The sequence below is a fragment of the Perna viridis genome, chromosome 4 (genome assembly GCF_037379345.1).
Source record: "Perna viridis isolate PV_CMFRI_1.1 ecotype Kerala chromosome 4, ASM3737934v1, whole genome shotgun sequence".
In the NCBI taxonomy this organism is placed as follows: Eukaryota; Metazoa; Mollusca; class Bivalvia; order Mytilida; family Mytilidae; genus Perna; species Perna viridis.
Genome location: NC_142448.1, coordinates 49,244,224 through 49,264,389, shown reverse-complemented (window position 1 = coordinate 49,264,389; position 20,166 = coordinate 49,244,224). Strand labels below are relative to the sequence as shown.

Sequence of the window (20,166 nt, the reverse complement as noted above, 5' to 3'; positions counted from 1 at the left end):
TAGAAATTTTAGGTTTGTGTATGAATGTAATAGATGTTCATGGTCATGCATTAAACCTAAATAACGGATATTGTGCAATATCCTACAATTTAAATAAAACGCCATGCAAAATATCGTACATAATACATTTTTACCTAGACAGGTTAAATTATAGAATACCACAAGTGGAGAATCAGACTACCATTCGCGCCAGTTTACATGTAAAATATCTTTAGAGATAGTGATATCAAGTATTTCACAAAAAAATGACAATAAAAATATTTAAGTTAAGAATATATCTAAAACGGTGTCATCCACACTTGACAAGATATGTCTAAATCAATCCAGTGAGTATTATTTCGAGTCCATTTGACTGACCGATGTACGTGTGTGAATAAAACGTGTTCCTAAAAATAAGAAAAAAAATACATAGAATGGACAGTTTGTTAGAAAAATAGGATGTCGACATTTAGAAAATTGAGTAAAATAAAGAAAAACACTTTTAGATGAACATTAACTCCGCTAAGTAACCTGTCGATTTCAAACCCGAAAAAGGAGGAGGGTCCAAGTTCATATGTTTCATAATTTCAATTACTACTAATAAGGCTGTTTTTTTAACGTCCTCCAAGTATCCGAGTTGCTCATTTACTTTTGTTACCTTGTATGTATGATTTTAGTTACTTTATGTTCTTTGTTGTGTATGTCTGTTTTTCATGTCTGGTCTTTGTCCCTGGATTGTGTTCTTCTGATTACCGCTATAACCTTAGTTCCCTTGATTACTCCTTGACTACCCTGTCGGATCTCGCACGGACGGAATTTCAATTATTTTGATATTTACAATTATATATATTATATTATTAAGATAATTGGGACGCAAGGATAATGAGGTCGACTAATCTTGATTGCCACTGGAAATAAGGAGAGGTAGATAGGGTCGGACAATTTAGCCTTCTGTGGCGGAGCCCTATGGTTCTTACTTCGGGAGAATACCACGGAAGGGTTCTTTAACGTGCAAGGTACGTGGCACGTTGCGCCACTATGGATTGCGGTCAGGTTTTCCGTATTATAGCTTTACAACCCCAGTATGTAACACGCCAGGGGTACCCCATTCCACCATCTGTGGCACACAACCCAGTTGCTCTGTGGGCAGAGCACCCTAGCCCCCGGCTAGGGTTCTGAGCACTATTTAGTCATTTTTTACGACAAGCTTAGCGCTGCTGCGGGACTATTCTTTTGACACCCGGACCCGCACGGGGCGAGTACAGCCGTGCAAAGTTAGACCGTCAGTCATCGTTTTTGCCAAGTGTCTGAATACAGATGATAAATACTGTTTCTTCTCGACAATTATGACTATAACTGATATGATTATTGGAATCATACTTCCTATAATTATCAATAACTTCTATAATATATACCATATCATTCAAGTTAATCATCGATTAACTGCTTCTTCGTACTTTTCAAAGAAATGTGTAAAGCGTCTAAGTGTCACATTACTTAAGTATCTGTTTTTGTTTTATTAAATGGTATTTGTGGAAAAGGGATATTGGATAATGACCTCCAGGTAATGATTTTGAGGACCAACCAAAAATTTATTTTTTAATATGTTCTTGCTCAAAATTACAGTCACATTCTATGAAAGTATTGGCACGTTCTCATTTTGTTGCAAGACTTTGGAATAGACTAGATATAAAGCTTTCAAATGAAACCTTTTTATTACGAAAACACAATGGGGTAGTACCCCTCCCCCAAAAATGAGTCGGATATTTTAAAATGGAGACACATGTAGTGTTTTTAATATTTTATTGCTTGAAATCAAGACAATGTATACGAAGAGCAACCAGTTCAAAAAGTGATTTTAGTAGTTGTGAAGGAATAATTTTGACCATTTCATGCTTGAGTGGAACTCTGAGCTTTCGATTCATTTTGCCCTTCCACACCAACGCAGCGGATTGAAATGGTTGTGAATGTGAAATTTTTACCCCATCCTTTGATAGAGTTTCTTATTCTTTTTTGTTCCCTTCTTTTTTGTCGAACAGATTCATTAATTTTTTTCCTGATTATGAGGTTAAGTATTACAATGTATAAATCCACATTTGTCATTGCTTTAAGAAGGATTATAGATACATGTATAAGGAAATCCCTAACTAGTTTACATAAGCTTTTAATATGTATCTGATGCTGAATAAGTCATATGTCAACAAGAAAAATAAAACATAACTTTTTTTGTGAAGGATTATTACAAACATATTCACATAAATAATGTAAGAAAACACATCTGTTACATTTAAAGGTAAGAACGAGTTTATAGAGCCATATAGTTTTTAGTTTTTTTTTTCTCTCCTTCAGAAATTTTACACCCACTGAATATTATATGAAACTTGTCAAATCCATCACCTGAGTATTCCAGAATCCACAATGTCTTCTCCTTAGATCGATACATTTAATGTGCCTTTTCCTCTTCATATTTTCCAATTTGCCCAACACACACACACACACACACACACACACACACACACACACACACACACACACACACATCCCATTTGTTCTTCAAAATCATTTGATTAAATTTAAATCAGACAAAAATAAGCTTAATAATCTGATATACCACTGGAAAGATATTAAATTGCTTAAACAAATGTTATAAATTGAAATGCATGGTCAAAACTTTTCCCGCAAAATAGAAAATAGTACTAACTTATTGATGAGTGCATACGTCTTACTTGTCCAACAAAATTCATCTAAATTTTGCCCGTAATTTGCAGACACAGGACAAACGGGACGACACCCTATGAACTCAGTTACAATGTAGGAGGATATTAGTGGTGCTCTTTTGTGCATACTTTATTATAATACATAATAGATTGCCTAATTTTATGAGCATGTTGTTCCTTAAAGGTAAAAACAAATTGCATTAACCAAAGACTCAGCCAAAGTCGCACATTGTGAGAGGACAGACGGACGCAAAATATATTTTTGCTTTTGAAACGATCAACGAAACATGTTTTCAATCCATTTCACATGTAAGTCACATGAATCTCAAGCTAATTTCATGTCACGATATTATTATTACGAGGAAAAAGTTAATGAAATGAAAATAGATTTTAAAAGAAGCGATCTGTCATACCAAACACGTTTAATTGATTATAGACTGGTTTATACCACTCGTTATCAAATAAAGAAGAACTTGACATAAACCGATTGAGGATGCTAATGTGTAATTTACACAATCATGTCTATACAATTCAAATCCTTATATCAGCCCCTTCAAGTTGATAACAAATTTTAATTTTTAAAAAACCAAAGACAAGGATTTAGTGTAAAATATCCAGGAAGAAATAATTTTTAGGACAAACTTTAACCCCTGTCCTGGGCAAACTTCAACGAGGACGTCTATATAAATTTATTAGTTGTACATACTGTTCTGTATAAGTTTCAGGAAGGGGAAGTTAAAATGAAAAAAAATAATAATGCGTTATAAAGCCCCAATAACGAATAACATCGTGTGAGATTACGGCCTGACAAGATCAGTTGGGATAATTCACATCCCAATTTTAATTCGATTCGAAGTTGACCAGTAAATATTGGAGTTATTTTTTTTTAACTCTAAACCATTCATCTTTAAAAGTAGTATATTTAAACAAATAAAGATTTCGTGAACATATAAAAATTAGCATTGATTTGCTTTTGATAAACTCCGTATCATAATTTGCCTGTGATTTAGATGGAATTGTATTGTAAAACTTAAGTGGTGAAATGAGGAAACTTTTTTCCTACTAAATGTACAGGAAACAGCTAATATAAACCTTTAAATTAAACATCACCCAAATCTTCCCGTCATTTTAATTGTTTGGGAATAATACAATATTTTGTAACTGCAAAGCTTTGTTTTGAAATAAAATAATGAGGAGCTTAGCGACCTACATTTACACAAAACTTTATGGTAAGTTATAATCAATCTTTTAATACCAATCAAAGTTTAAGTTTTTATATCACGTATAATTTATTTTCATGTTTCAATTTTTTTTATTTGCGGGGATGAATGTCCCACGTCACCGCTCATGTCCGATTATGTTTTGTGGGATCGAGTCAACAGATATTGTGAGAATACATATAGGAGGCCGCCAGGTCCCACGCATTTTGAAGCTTATTTCGCGGTATTTTTCTTTTATCTATTATCTTTTGCCTTTGATTTTTCAAACTTTTGCTAAATCTCTTGCATTTGCTTCTTGAAAACTTGGCAGTTCTGACGATATATATCCTTAAAATTCTCTTTGGTTTCGTTGTCTTGATATTTTGATTTGCTATGAACTACGTGTTTTGAATGCTTAAAGGTCATAATTCGGAATGACAACAATCAACTGTTCTGACTGAAGCTTAATCGAACTTTGTACTGCACCACTTTGATATTTGTTTGGAGCATGTTTTTGGTGTACTTTTTTTGCTTCTAGATAATTTTTGCATGCAACATTGTTCTGACGCCGATCCATTTCTGCTTGACGGGGAAGTAGTAAATCTCTTATGGATAAGTTTGTAAATTATGTTCAATGAAAATGGAAATTCCCTTTAAATCAAGGATGATTTGTTGATCCTTTGTTTACCTCACTGTTTATACAAACAACTGCATTTTTGATCGTTTACATCTGCCATGTTCTCCTTTGTACTTTATTTTTTGCACATACAAACAGTCCATTAAAAGTTGTGCTGTAATCTTCAATAGATTCATCACAAACATGATACGATAGATACAATAAATAAATATGGCCTCATATTAAAACTCTATTTCAACGACGCACCAAGATTAATAGGTTATTTGCGATATCAACAAATCAAGACAGACAACATCTTTTCATCCTTGTATTGATGAACTACAGCTGCCAAATATAACTCTTTATAAGAGTCATGCAGATTTAAAAAAAAAATCTGAATCGTACACGTCAATACCCCGTCGATCTGTTTTTTTTTTCATACAAATTCGTCTCTTTAACCAGAAACGACCATTTTAAAATTATGTTACCCTGCATTGGCGGTATTTTTAATGGAATAATAATCAGGTGTGCCTTTTAGTCGAGTGGCGTGCTATTTTTTTTTTAATTGTACCAAAAACTCAAAAAACTATTGAGTGCATACCTCATTGTGATTTTGCCATTAAAGTAAAAATACATTTCATTTTTTACGATTTTGGGAAAAAATATTATACAAATACATATATTTTATTAGCTCCATCACAATTACAATAAGTTATTTAGGCTGAAATAAAAAAAATGCCGGTATTTTATATAAAAATAATACACACAAATACTGCATAGACATGAAAGATATTACTTTACCAATCAAATAAAATTATCTAATACTTTGGATGTCTATATTAATTGAAATATTAGTTTGTTTATAATTCCATTATTCGTGTTTTTAATTTTTGCGATTGATAGTTAGTAATAGTAAATATATCGCAATAATTATAAATTTACAGTGCTCATGCAATTCTTCATAGTACACAGCAAGGAGTTTGGATATACATGTGTTACGAACATGATGCAGGAACTGCCTGATTTTTACAACGATTGATATCCAATATGCACCGAAAGATGCGGCCCAATACAAAACGCTGATAGAAAGTATCATACCTAAATGGTTTGTTATAAATGCAATACAATTCCCTTTATGGATGCCAGATATAGATCACTTACGGTAACAAACCAAGTGATTGCTTATTGGAAATTTACGTGTTTGTTTATAGATTTTTGAAAAAAGCGACGTATATTTTTTCAGTCTACCTAATTCGTTTACTATTATAGTCTACCTAATCAGGGCGCGTTTCCAAAATATTGGTTTACTTACAATAGAATCTCAGAAATTGAACATTAAATCTCTGTAGCATTTGCCCACATTTTTGCCATGCCAATTTTCATTGAAATGTTTATATATCTGGCTTAATTTACCAACGTTATAAAACAATACGTAAATATACAAAAATATATCACCCCGTCGACCTAGGCCGTCGATTGGGAGTTGAAGTGTCCATGTAAATGATATGGAGTAGTGCGTTATTGATTTCGAAAAACCATTTAAAAATACAAAAGGAAACACATCGTACTACACAATTTAACACGTTCGCACAAACGCTATATCAATAATAAACAATAAAACATATACGGTGTTACCAATCAACACAAATTAGACAGCGGATCTTGAATATTATAAGCTAAAACAATAGAGAAAAATCGAAATCGTGATATAATGTATTTATACACTCATATGCTTAATGATAGAGCAAAGTGTTGACTTTTGCATTTTTTGATCATACTAAATACGATTCCCTATATCCCAAATAAGAGGTTAAACAGATAACTTTGATTGTTTTGGTTGAAAGTTGAAGTTTGCTGAACTTGTTGAAAAAAAAAACGTAACACAATACATTGCTAACTCCACTTGTACTATTAAGCTTTTACATTCGTTAATTGATTCTCACGCTACAGGGTAAGTAAACGTCGTCATGTGACTCCGTGGTTTCATGAGAATGGATCAGTCTACCATTCAAATGCATGGAGATTCGTCTCATAAAATTGAGCTCAATAGTAAAAGCTAGATATCTTTTTTTTGTGCAAAAATACTGATAAAAAGATTTCGAGTTGTGATGCAGCGTTTCGATTTCCCGGAAGTAAACAAGTCTACAGATTTCAATACGTCCTTCATCTGAAATTCCGGAAGGGAAATTGAAACTAGAACGAGACTTACAAACCCTATTGATCAGAGGTTACTCTTTGATAAACGTATACAACCAAGTGTTCATACATAAGTGGTATTTTTGTATTTGTCGTTCTGTTCACAATCATTGACATTTCGATGGAAATTTTCATGGCACCTGAGGATATCCATGTCATCAAAGTTGTATTAGAAACAAGTGAACGCATGCTACGTATAAGTAGGTATATTAAAAACTAGAGGCCCCTGGAGCCCGAATCGCTCACCTGGTTAAATTTGGCTTTCAAGGGCAATGCATTTATCAAGGTGTTGTCCAGCAATTTTGAATCAAGAAGACTTTGGTAGGACTTATTATAAGGATCATTTCAGCAATTGAAAGTTTCTTTCAATCTTTTATAATTTTCAAGATATTGGCTAAAAACTGTAAAAAAACCAACCAAACAACAAAAAAAACAAAAACAAAAAAAACCCGTCATTTTTCATCTTTCAAGTGTAACAAGTTTTACAAGCAGTCGTCTGACAACATTGATACCTTGGAGACGTTTGTATGCCTTTTAATAAGGATCATTTCAGCAATGGCAAGAATCAGACTAAACCTAACGATTTTGGAGTTAAAATACGCGAAAACTACTGTCTGACCCCATGTTCTTTTTTAAGTAACGGCAGCCATGTTTTTTGACGGATCAAAAATCCCACATCAGTTCGATGCAGGATACCCAAGAAACATTCATACCAAGTTTGGTTCCGTTAACGACGGACGCCAAGTGATGTCAATAGCTCACATAACCTTCGGCCAGGTGAGCTTATAATGAGTTATCATCTTACTTGTTGTCATATTTGTTTTCTAATTATTTACAGGTATGAGCAAGAAGGAGGACCAACTTGACATGACTATCCTAGACTCCCAGAAACCTACCAAATATTACACAGAGGAAAACAAGTATGTTTAAGCAATACATTTCGAAGATGTCAGTATATTTTTCCTGAAGACTGTGCCAATCGGACCTACTCTGCCATTACCGCTACAGCAACATTTCTTCTAGTTTCGATTGAGCTACCTGTCTTATCATTATCGCCGAATCGATTATTCATTTTTTTATTTAATTTTGTCAACAAATGTTCACAAAGTTCACTTAGAGGGACTTTAAACAATTGTCTGAATGAAATAATTGCAATTTGTTACACTCAATTATAATTTCCTTTAGATTTAGTTTAAGGAAGTTATTTCCGGTAAATGCATGTTTGCCATGTACAACTTAGTGGTATGATGTATATGATATTTTTATCACCAGAGTACTTCAGTACAAGTCCACATAAAGTTCAGACACTGCCTATGAGACAGGTGATTCATGGTCTACAAAATTCAACTGAATTAACAATATTCGGCCTTCTGACGCTATATTTTTATGTTACAATAGTCTTATCTGTATTGAAATCTGTACTTATGAGAAAGCCATGCATTCATGCCGCACTAAAATCAACTATATCAAAGCAAATCAAGAACGATAATTCTTTCCAAGTACCAATTTCATGTACAATCTATATAAATTCTTTCTCAGAAGCGTAACATCCAAATGAGAAATTAAGCTGATTATATGAGCTGTTACTGATTCTAAATAAGAAATAAGTGAATTCGATGGGTTTTTGACATGCTCGAATCACCACCTATCTGATTTTTGTAAAGACTGCTACTTCAAAAGTTCTTAAAATGATATAATTAAAAAACCGCCTACTTTTAGTAGGGTAATTACAAAAACAAAGTTTATAAACAACAGTAGTATTTGTCCATACAATCTGGTGATTTATAATAAAACAAATGACACTAAAGGAGCTTCTATGGAAATGTATAAAAATTGCAAATGTTGATTCGCACCCTTCATAAACTATGATTTTCTACGTACTAAATGAATACATTTAGAGTCTCAGAGGGTATTCACCAGCCCAGGAGTCTGACCTGTCTGACCCGATCTATATATCAAAGATTGTTTTCCGAAATTTGCAGTTGCACAAAATAAGATACATCAATACACTGACACTCCATTTCTGGTTTTAAACATGGTACTTACAATAAATTTGTCATTTAACATACTTTGGTAGAACTTATTGGTGCTGGTTTAGGCTTGCTTTTTTGACATTTTTGGTTATGAGTATTTTTTGTATATGATATATTTTTGTATCTTGAACTTTCTTAGTATTTGGTTCTTATGCTGCTGTTACTCTGTGAATTACAATATACTTGTAAAGTCATAAAATGTCCAATATTTACATAATAGGCATTATAAAATTTGTCAGTAAAGCCAAGCAAACTTTGTACTCATGATATACTCATATTTGTAGCATTTACACTGAAATCTGTCTGAACCGAACACCTTTTGGTTAATGGAGTTTCAACACGTATTAAAACTGATGTGAATGGCCTTGGGAAGATTTATTCAGATTTCCGTTTTTTAAGGTTTGATTTTGACAGGTTTCACTGCAGAAACAAATCAATAACTATGAAAAATACATGTATTTAAAAATATGTTTTTCAGAGTAAACGATGATAAAGAGAAGATATTTATTGAAGTAACTGAAGTCCTCAGTAAACCAAGGATATTCTTGCTCAACCTCTCCTGGTATGGCCTTAGTCTGATGTTCCTCCTCCTCTCTGTTGAAGGTGAGTATACTTTTTGTTCAGTGTATCATAGTTTCCCTTTCCTCTTTGGTTTACCCGTGACATTTTATGAGCAACTCGCGGGATGTTTCTAGAAAAGCAGAGGACTTTAATCATACCGGTGCACCTGGTCCGTACTTCCAGTTTTAGGTGATGTCCAGGTGCTCATTTACTACAGTTTCTTTGTACGTTTTATTTTGGTTACATTATGTTCTTTTCTCTGTGTGTCTGTTTTTCCTATCTATAGTCTTTACCTTTGGGACATTCTCTTTTGATTTTCGCTTGAATGTTGGTTCCCTTGATTATATTTACCAACAAGATTCTTCTGGGATAGCCTGAATTTGTAGTTCAAGGGTCAACAGAGAACGATCAAGTAAAACCAGCTTCACACAACTTCTTTATTAACTTTTATTGACTTTCCTCATTCTGGCAAGGATAAGTTCTCAGTAGGTAATGGGGTTAGTCGTTAAAACTGATGTGCTTTACCGTCACATAATACAGCATTTGAATCTTACAACAATTGTTCATTAAAAGATAATCTTTTGTACCTTTGATAAAATTACATGTTCATGAATTAATAATAATAGTAATAATAATAATAAAAATACAAATCATATGATGCTTATTGCAAATATCGTTATGATGTACACGTGTTTCAAGGAGTAACCACTTGTCAGCTTTAGAACCAAATACAAAGATGCAAAAATGTGTATAAGAAGTTTCAAAAGCAATAGTAATAAAACGTCTATTTTATATATATGTCTGAATATAGCTGAAATATTGCTGCTCGGACGTTAAACCCCAACAAACAAACAAACAATCTATTTTATAGTGGTACCAGCCCAGGTTCACGCTCTGGTCGGTGATGCTGCCAAAGGAAGATGGCTTGGAGGAATGATTGCTGGTGGAGCAGGTATGTACGCAGCAATTTTAAACGAGCGAGTCATGTAAATGGAGTTCGTCTCTTTATAGATTACGGTCTTAAAATAAACTACTATAATACAAAATGCAACACCTACGAACAACTTGCTTGGTTGTATTGATCAAGAAGGTCATCACATAAGCTACTTACAGAATAGCATGTGAAGGGCCTCCGGTATTATGCAACACCTTTAACAAAACAACATATAAAATTGTATGAACACTCATTTGTACATTGTGTGGTGAAATCGTTGCATTTTACAAGATTAAAAGTGGTACACTCGACATTTCCCATTATATGCACATTTGGAAAAGTAAATCGAGCAATTTGAATTGTGTTACACGTAGAGTTACCATTTTCATATGTCGAAAAGACATTGATTTAAGAACATTTTCTTATTGAATGCTGATTTTCTTTTTCCATATTATTAGTGTTTGTCGCTTAACTTTAAAAACAAAGTCCAGACTGATATCATTCACTACTTGCTTTTGAAACTTTAAAAGAAGTAAAAATTGTGCTTTGTTTCGGGATTTACTGTTTCATCGAGTTTGATTTGTCAAGTATTTATGAACAAAAAGCATCAACAGTAAATATTTAGCGATTGCAATTACTAAGTATGTTTAAAAACAAAATATAAACTTATGACTGTCAATACGTTCAACTCATAAAATGTTTACGTTCCTGTGTTTGGACTAACTATAATTAATATGTAAACAAGAAGATCCACAATAAAATGTGCAGCAATTCTTTTTATTAAGTATTAAAAATCAATTTTTATATACCTTATCATTGCTGTTCTTGACACGCTTCTATGAAAAGAAACTGACGAAAGTGCGACATACTTCAAAGTACCACACTGACGTATATAGCTTTATAATTGTGAGAAACCATCTGCTGCAAAGTAAATTTAACAACCTATTTATACAGAAATTTTGTAAAGAGTGCATGCATGTAAAGAAAGGAAGATCAATTTAATATACATTTTGCCTCGAATATGATAAATAATAAATTTGTAATTTGGTTGTAACATCAATCACTCAAATACAGACAATCCTATCTTGAACATTGTGACTTTTCCGTTTTTATTCATTTCAAATAAAAATACTATCAATTTTTGTTCTCTTAATAGGTAATATCAGTATAAATTGACATACTCACCCACATATTGGCTCATACATAATTGATAATGAATGTAAAATTTCTTAATGTAGAAATGTATTAATTTTTTGCGTGGGGATACTGTTGTTCAAGAAATAATGTCAAATATACATTACTGTGAATTAGCAATGATGCATGACGAGGTGATAGGGGTGTAACATAGTTTTAATTCGTTTTACATGATTAAAAACAAAATAATAAAATTTTCAAATTTTAGTGTTTGATTGAAAAATATAGAATTAATGGTCATATTCTTTGTGTATTTTAGAAGAGAAAATGTGAAGTAGTGATATGTGTTTCAGCATTTAAGAAATACATTTGTAGTCCTTTAAAAATGAAGAGTTGGTATACGAAGTGGAATTCACGTTTAGGCGAGGATTTTTTTATGCGGATTTGCTCAATACGGGCAAATGGATCTGGATTAGGGTTTATAGTAATGTTAGGTAGGACTTGAGACAAGGGAGTTGATAGTTTGTGGACGGGGTTGTGAGAATGATAGGTACTGGGAATTGTGGGTTCGGGTGTAATCAATGATATATGTAGAACGATAAAAAATGTAACATACCATGGGGCCGTTGGAAGACCTGTATTGCATCATAATTAAATGGCGAATAAAGACTTGGTGATTTAGAATAATGGGTTTAAGGAACAGTTGACACGATTTGTTGAAAAGAGGAATGTATAAAATATTTTTTTGAAGACTGATTGTTACTTAAGCGATAACTGTACATGTTTCATAAGTTCATTGAAGATTAGGAGTTTCAGAAAGCTGCATGGCATAAATCAGTGTAGTGTATGTTGGTATTGTCCTTTATTAAAAGTTCTATACATCACTTTCTTTTAAGCAGTTTCATAAAACAATTTGATTTAATTTTGTTGTATAAATTTTAGTTGATGTGAATCGATAATAAATGAAAATTAAAGTGTAAATTTTGAGTAAAAATTAACTACGGACACACACCATATAGATAATGGCGATTAAAAACTATACAACGTCGATATACAATGATTTCATGCGATGTGTTGCATGATTTTGGCATTATTATTATTTGAAACAAACAAAGAAGCTATTTTATGGGGGAATCGGTTCACATCAAAATACCACTTGAATCTTTATGAAATTCCTATTTTGCAAATGATTACTACTACAATTCACTACAACGGAGATATTAATCCTATTTATTATTTGGAGTTTGTACTTTTTGTTCCATTTGTAATCAGAGTTTCTATTTACTAATAGGAAATCTACTTAATTAAGTTATGAAGATTTTTCCAAATAAGATATTATAATCTAAAGAAGAAATATAAATGCTGAGCAAGTTAGTAGATTTAGTGTCAGCCATATAGAGTCATTGATCTGGAACAAAATAAAACAGAACCTTGTCATAACACATCTAAATTAATTGTATGTGCTGTGAATACCAGACAATATTAACTCGCTTGATATTCATTTGAATTAATATTTCATAAAGACAAAAATAGTAAATTCCTGCGTAAACTAGCAGTTCTATTCCTTCACTTTGTTACCAATTAGATAAATAAGACCTTGTTTCCTGCTTAATTAGGTACTATAGAGATTTTAGAATTAATCCAGGCTGATCACGTCTCCTTTTGGAATACATAGAGATCTTGTGGTGTCATTGTACTATCCATTTACTTTTGTTCGCAAATTAACTGACTGGCGGACATTATGTTCTGTGAATTTGTCCAGTTTCATTTAAAAGCGTGTCAACTGATAACAAGTCCAAGCGTAAATGGAGATAATTTTAAGTTTTCTTTATAATGTATTGATAAATACAATAAATAAATAAACAATAAACATCCCACAGAAAACAAACAAATACAACAAAAACAACAACAAAAATAACCAAAAAAAAAAAAATTAATTAAAAAAAACCAAAACAAAACAAAACAAATTTACCCCACAAAACGAAAAAAACAAACAAATAAAAATCCTTAAAAGACCAACACGCAGACCAACATTTGCCCTTGTTTCTTAAATATAAACCCAAAAACTGCAAATTGCTGTTTTCAGGATATTTCCAGGACAGGAACTCTTAATAACAGTCTTTCCCTATCCACAAAATTTAGCTCCCATCAAATCGGAGAGTCATTTTTATTTTTTCTATCTTGCAAATTATTTGAGATGAACCTTGAAATAAGTGGTTTTACGTTTATTTTCTACAATTTGACTGCAATGTATGTAGCTGGATTAGTAAATTTTGTTAATTTTGTTTCCCAAATCTATTAAGTGGTTTCAGAGGAGAATATATTTTTAAAGAAATATTAACGGCAAAGACGACAGAATCAAATTGAGTACTTGGGCTCGCATAGACCTTTGGTGCAGATAAACTAAAATAGAAGACAAAATACAAACAAAACAACGAGAAACAAAATGGAATGGATTCGTTCATTAAGGATTTTAGAGATTTATGCAGCATAGAAAGGCTAGATGTTTTACGAGTGCTATTTAGTATTACTCCACTTGAAAAACAAACGAGACAAATTATTTTACGTTAACAAAAAAATGGGTAGATGCTCTTATGGTTTTAAAGAGTAAAACATTTAATTTGTATTTAATATTTAGCACACAACGGACAGAAAATGACATGAATCCAAACCTACCCCCAAATCATCTAAATCAATTTTGCCGTTTAAGAGGTATGGGTATTGTGCTTATGAGATATTTGGACAGCAAACAGACAGACTTTGTTGATGTTGATATACATGTCGATATATGTAACTGTGGTATTTTTTAGGTGTGACGTTCTTTTTAAGCCCATGCATTGGTATGTTCAGCGACAGAATGACGTTACAGATCGGTAAACGACGTCCTATAATGGTCATAGGTTGTATAGGATTATGGTAAGTTTTATATTATTGAATAAATATTTAACAATAAAATAATGTCATAAAGATAAAAGACAAAAAAAAAGAAACCGCAGTTGGAACGATATTCATGTTTAACACTCGAAAGTCATTAGAAGTAAAGAAAGTAAGACTAACCAACAGTCAATGTACTACAGTCAAATGTGCAGACATAAACCCCCCCCCCCAAAAAAAAAAAAAAACAAAAAAAAAAAAAAACAAAAAAAAAAAAAAACAACAATAATGAGCGATCCAGATCCCACCATAAACATTCAAACATAAACCATATGCACCTCTGATATGAGTCTTTATATTTATCTGTCTTTTAAGTTGAGATAGTTATCCATTCGTTGTACATGTTTTCTTAGATCTAGTCATTTTGTATCTATTAATTTCCAACTTTTTTTTATGTTGTTCATAACTCTTGTAACTTTATTGGTGTCTCTGCCGAATTAACATAAAAGATATATATATATATATTATTTTCCAGTATTGGTTTAATAGGAATGGCACTCACGGCATCACATATCAAAATTTCGTAAGTATCTTTCAATTTAGATTCTTTTTAGCTGAATAGTATTCAGTTGGCTTGATAGACACTTTTTATTTTTGATAAATTTCAATTACAGAGGTTTGTTTTATTCTATGAATTCGAATTGAAATAAATTGCATAATCCTGAACAAAGCAACGGTTTTCATGAGGTTTAAATACATTAAAAACCTCCATAATAGTATATGATTGGTACTTTGGTATTTAACATATTCTACTGTCTTTACTTTCTAATTATTGCTATAAACGGAATAGAACTAGCTAGAGAAGTACCAATCTCAATACTCATTTGGTCAATATTACGCCGATATAAGTAGTTAAGTGTAAGTATTTGTAAGAATCAGGCGAAAAGTGAAAAATCAGAAACATGCATGTCAAAGACTCACCCATCAGATTTCACTCAAGAATGATTTCTCTATTTGAAAATACCACTCTTTGATTTCTGTATCACTGGATTTGTTTTTCAATGGAATGTTAGAAATGTAGTTAAATTACAAGTTCAATATGGTGGGATGTTTCTTACCATGTTTCACCCTCTACCTGATTCTTACAGAGACTGACACTTAATAATTCATATGATTTATTTTTAGACATAATACAAATTCAACATTAGAGAATGGTACCTTAACAGTGAGTATAGAAACCACTTTCTTAACTTAGAAGTATAAATCGTCACATAAAGTTCAAATAGTCCATCTTATTCAGCTTTTAAGGCAATTTATCCTTCATGATTAACTTCAATATGTGTCATACAAATACGGGTGTTTCTAGGAAAAAACATAATACGCTTGCCCTACCGGTGCACTGGTCCATGGTACGCTTGCCCTACCGATGCACTGGTCAATCGTACCAGTTTTCAGTTGCGTCCGAATTACTCTTTGTATTTATTATATATGTTATTTTCATGTTCTTTGTTATTTGCGTCTATTTCCCTCTCTAGTCTTTATCCTTGGAATATGTTTTTTTTACTCCTGCTCGAATCTTAACTCCCTTGATTACTGTGAAATAAATTGACGTGAAAATTCATATATTTTTGTGCAATGTAAACAACAGTAACTCTCACTCACCTGGAAACCAAGAATATACTTGGTTCATGGGATAACAAGACAAATCAAGTTACAAAAATGAGTAAAATACCCGAAAAAATATTAGCAGATAAATAAAAATCAACATTTGTCCTATTTTGAATGGGGCATACACGGTTATAATTCAGGTAACAATGAAAGGATATGTTCTACAAAATCATTTGGTTCATAAATCACCCGATCCAAGCTGCATGGGTAGTCCGAATTGCTCATGTACTTTTGTTTTTTGTACGTGTTATTTCATGTCCTATGACTTGTGTCTCTATTTTCCCTGTCTAGTCTTTGTCCGTCAAGTATATTCCGTTTATTTCTGCTCAGATCTTGATTCCCTTGTTTGCAGATTATTTGGTTCATAAGTCTATAACTCACAATCGATCAACTAGCGCAAAAGCTTATCTGAATAAAAGCATTATGCCCCTTCAGTGTTACAGAGATTTAGAAGCACATAGATGTAAGCCATATCTCAATGGATCAAGATATCTGACGCATGATATACACAATGGAAACCCAAGCTCTTTGTTGGTATCGAAACCTGCTAATGCAGTTAACCTTGACAAGGAACCACCGGGAAACTTGGGTACGTATGTTATTAAAATTTTCCACCAAAAAGTGAGCGGAACCGACTTTTCAAATTTTACTTAGATTTTATAGGGCATTTTAAATGTTTGATTTGAACTTCTTCCTATTTGACAGCATTTGTTGTGTCCGTCAGAACTTCCTATTTGACAGCGTGCATGTAGTGTCCGTCAGATCTTCCTACTTGACAGCGTGTATGTAGTGTCCGTCAGAACTTCCTATTTGTCATTTAGTTTAAGGAATGTGATGTTCAATCATTCCGTAACCAATCAGACCCTTTCTCTGGTCACAAAATAAATACGCAATCCCTTACATATTTTCAATTCAGAGACTGATTTGGTTCGTGTCTGTACAATTTCTTAAAAATAGACTATCGAAACAATTCCTAATGTTTTCTTTTCGTTGTCCAGTATAGCATGTATCCGTTTGTCAGTTGAATGTTGACCTGTTTACGAATAACTTTACGGAATAAGCCATTTTTGTTTTGAATGTTCTATTGATTGATTGATGTCTACTTGCAGCTCTGTATATTATTTTCTACTTAATGGTGACAGCTATGTTCGCTACCATCAATGTACCTTACAATGCTTTAATAGCAGACAAGTCACATCCGTCACAAAGAGGTATGTACGATACCTATGTATCAGTATGATTTTAAGCTCTTCCTAAGGAAGTAGACCTAGGTTAAGGGACAGTCTTACAAAAACATTATAACGTTTGTATTCAGCATTTTACATCAAAGTTACTTGGACTGATTTCATTCTGTTTCAAATGAAAGCTTGGTAGGCTTTGGTGAAATCGAATATGACACAAACATATCACTGATTTCAAGAGTTATGTCCCTTATCTTAGGTCTATCCCCTTAAGTAAGATGGGAAACGAACGATTTCCGCTGCGCTAAGCTTGTAACTACCATAGTAATTTTTAGTACTAGAAGAGAAGTAGTAAAACTGAAGGTGAAATTCATTTCCTCTCTAACTAACCGCTGCAGACAGGCCTTTCAAAACTCTCCGAAATTACTCAAGTCAAACGTCGTTTAACAATCAAACTGTCGTCAATGCCTTTCATACTCAATGGAACGATGACAACAGACGGACAACACCCCAAACAAAAGCAAGCAGTGGAAAATTAAAATAGTTCGAACCCTACAAAACCCAGACTTGATCTTTAGAATAGAAAGCAGGTCCTGCTTCTTGCAAGACATCCATCAAGCTGTTCGTTGTAGGTAAAGTATCGACATTCATGTACAGTTTGAGGTTGCTTATCATATTTACACTCCTTATCTGTCAATCAGGACATGGTGATTTACAGTTACCCTAAAAATAATTTAACAAAAAAGATACTTGTGACTTGTGAGAGCAGTTCACTTTTATAATTATCTATTTTCAGGTTTTAATTCTGGAGTTATGGGAGCTATGATATTACTAGGAAATGTCAGTGGTGCAGCAGTAGGAACGTGTTTTACAGTCAGTATTAATCAATCATATTGATTTTTTTCTCGTCTAATTGAAATTCAAAACAGTGTAAAATGATGCATTTTCAAAAAAACGCCTTCATGATAAAAATGAAGTATTCATAGGATAGATGCATTGTATCAATACCGTTAATAAGGCTTTTAATGACGACTACTTGCAGAAAAATGTCACAGTATTTGCTTTTCAGCTGATTAGAAACTCACGAAATAATTGATATGAACACTTTCCTTCGTTATCTCTCATTTCAAATCCATGCGTAAGACTAGTTAAGGAGTATTATTGCTTGCATGATACACTTAATCTGACAAGGCCTCATTAAACTACATTATTCGGAAACAATCCTGTTGGTTCCTATTTCTCATTAAAACATCTGCCATTTATTTTTCATGTAAATATCATTAGATTGAAAATGTTTGTTACAAATCAAATTGAACCTAATTTCAACAGAGGAAAGGGAATTATTTTCTAAAAGATCTTATACATATTCACCGTTATTATACCAGCTTGACTCACTAGATAAAGCCTGATTGTATTTTAAATCCAGACATGAACCTTCTTGCGAAAAAGAGATCCTTATTTGGAACATAAATGATTTTAGGCTTAACACTTTTTTGAGAGAGTAAATTATGTACTCAAATAACATTTGACTTTGTTGGTACTACTCCGTTATGTTGTTACATCGCTTGAAGTCTCGACCAGTATGAATATCCTACCCTACCTATATTTCACACGATGTGCATCTGCGTTTAAAACAGTCATTTCAGAATCAAATTTATCATTTCCGATATACGTCACTTCTAGCCATTTATGTTTCAGAGCATCCACATATATCGAGTATATATGACGTCGTTAACGTTCCGTTCCTGTAATGATGTTTTATGTATATCTTTTGTATTATACATTTCTTATATGTGTTAATATTTGTAACTGAAATCAACACATATTGCAGTTGCCAATAAATATATATTGCTTTGGTATTTGATTGACTCACTGTCCTTAAAGTGTAAACTTTCTGTTCTATGGAGCATGGGGAATGAAGGTCGTTATATTTTGTTAATTAGGATTGAGGATTAATACAAATTGTGTATATTTGTATTTAAAAAATTGGAAAACACAAATTAGAATCATATAAAACTAAAAATTCTATGAAAAACTTTATCAAAAAGTGTGATGGAGAGATGTATAGCTTTCAAAGGGACATGGAGATATGTGTATGGGCAAGTCTAGGTAGGGGATTGATAATAGTGTAAATGTGCACTTTGGGAATTATAAATCGCATTGTACTGTAATTGGCATGATGGCTCGATTATGATACACAAAAATATGTTTATACCTGAATTCATTTAATTACCACATTAATTTTCATCAACAGGATTCTCGTTATCATGTATCGTTAAAATCCGTTGTTATGGTTTTGTCATTACTTTTTTTTTTAATTTCGATTTGCTGTTTTACCTTGAGCATTTATATATCGGCTGGTCGACATTTTGTGATATATGAGTAGAAACCTCATGGGAGTATTTTCACTAATCTTTAGATATGTATCTAATAAATTCTATTTGCTCGTTGACAGGAAATTGGAGTGATAGGGGCCTATGCTACAGCTATATCAGTGGTGTTACTGAGTGTCACAGTCACAGTATTCACAACGCATGAAAAACCAGGGAAAGAAGTCAAGGAACCTATAGGTATGAATATCAGTTATACAGGTCATTTTTTAGGAAGGAATAAAAATACAGAAGGACCATTGACCAGAGTTCTCTGAGGGTATTCATCGACTCAGTAGTTAGACTTGTCTGTCCCCGAGTTATATCAAATTTTATTTATCATATTTATCAAAACTTACAGTATAATAAATTTCAAAATACCTAAAACACTGATGCTTCATTTCTTGTATTGCACATTACAGAACCTCTTGGTGATTGATTTGGCTTTATTCCTTGAGTTGCAGCTTGTAGAACCTTTTGGTGATTGATTTGGCTTCATTCCTCGTATTGCACCTTGCAGAACCTCTCGGTGAATGATTTGGCTTTTTGATAGTTTTGGTTTGGAGTACTTCTTGTATACAATAAATTTTTGACTTAGGTCTTCCTATATATTTGGTTCTAATGATGCTGATGATAGGTTACTCCTTGCAACACGTATACAGCATATAGAAATTTCCAATATACGTAATTAGTATTGTTTGTAGT

General features: G+C 32.7%; 1 protein-coding gene across 3 annotated transcripts in view; it reads left to right on the top strand.

Moving 5' to 3' along the window:
* Positions 1–20,166, top strand: part of LOC148620380 (uncharacterized) — a 31,937-nt gene that overhangs the window by 6,262 nt on the left and 5,509 nt on the right. The window contains exons 1-11 of one of the 3 annotated variants that reach the window (XM_088581212.1): positions 3,782–3,925; positions 7,546–7,627; positions 9,219–9,343; positions 10,173–10,253; positions 14,180–14,285; positions 14,779–14,826; positions 15,429–15,468; positions 16,347–16,500; positions 17,021–17,122; positions 17,889–17,965; positions 19,548–19,662. In XM_088581212.1, the coding sequence (XP_088437338.1) occupies positions 3,886–3,925; positions 7,546–7,627; positions 9,219–9,343; positions 10,173–10,253; positions 14,180–14,285; positions 14,779–14,826; positions 15,429–15,468; positions 16,347–16,500; positions 17,021–17,122; positions 17,889–17,965; positions 19,548–19,662 (970 nt within the window). In that variant the 5' untranslated portion in view covers positions 3,782–3,885. Of the gene's footprint in view, positions 1–3,781; positions 3,926–5,505; positions 5,617–7,545; positions 7,628–9,218; positions 9,344–10,172; positions 10,254–14,179; positions 14,286–14,778; positions 14,827–15,428; positions 15,469–16,346; positions 16,501–17,020; positions 17,123–17,888; positions 17,966–19,547; positions 19,663–20,166 lie in introns of those variants that run through there. The other 2 variants (XM_088581214.1, XM_088581213.1) reach the window with 2 other exon arrangements.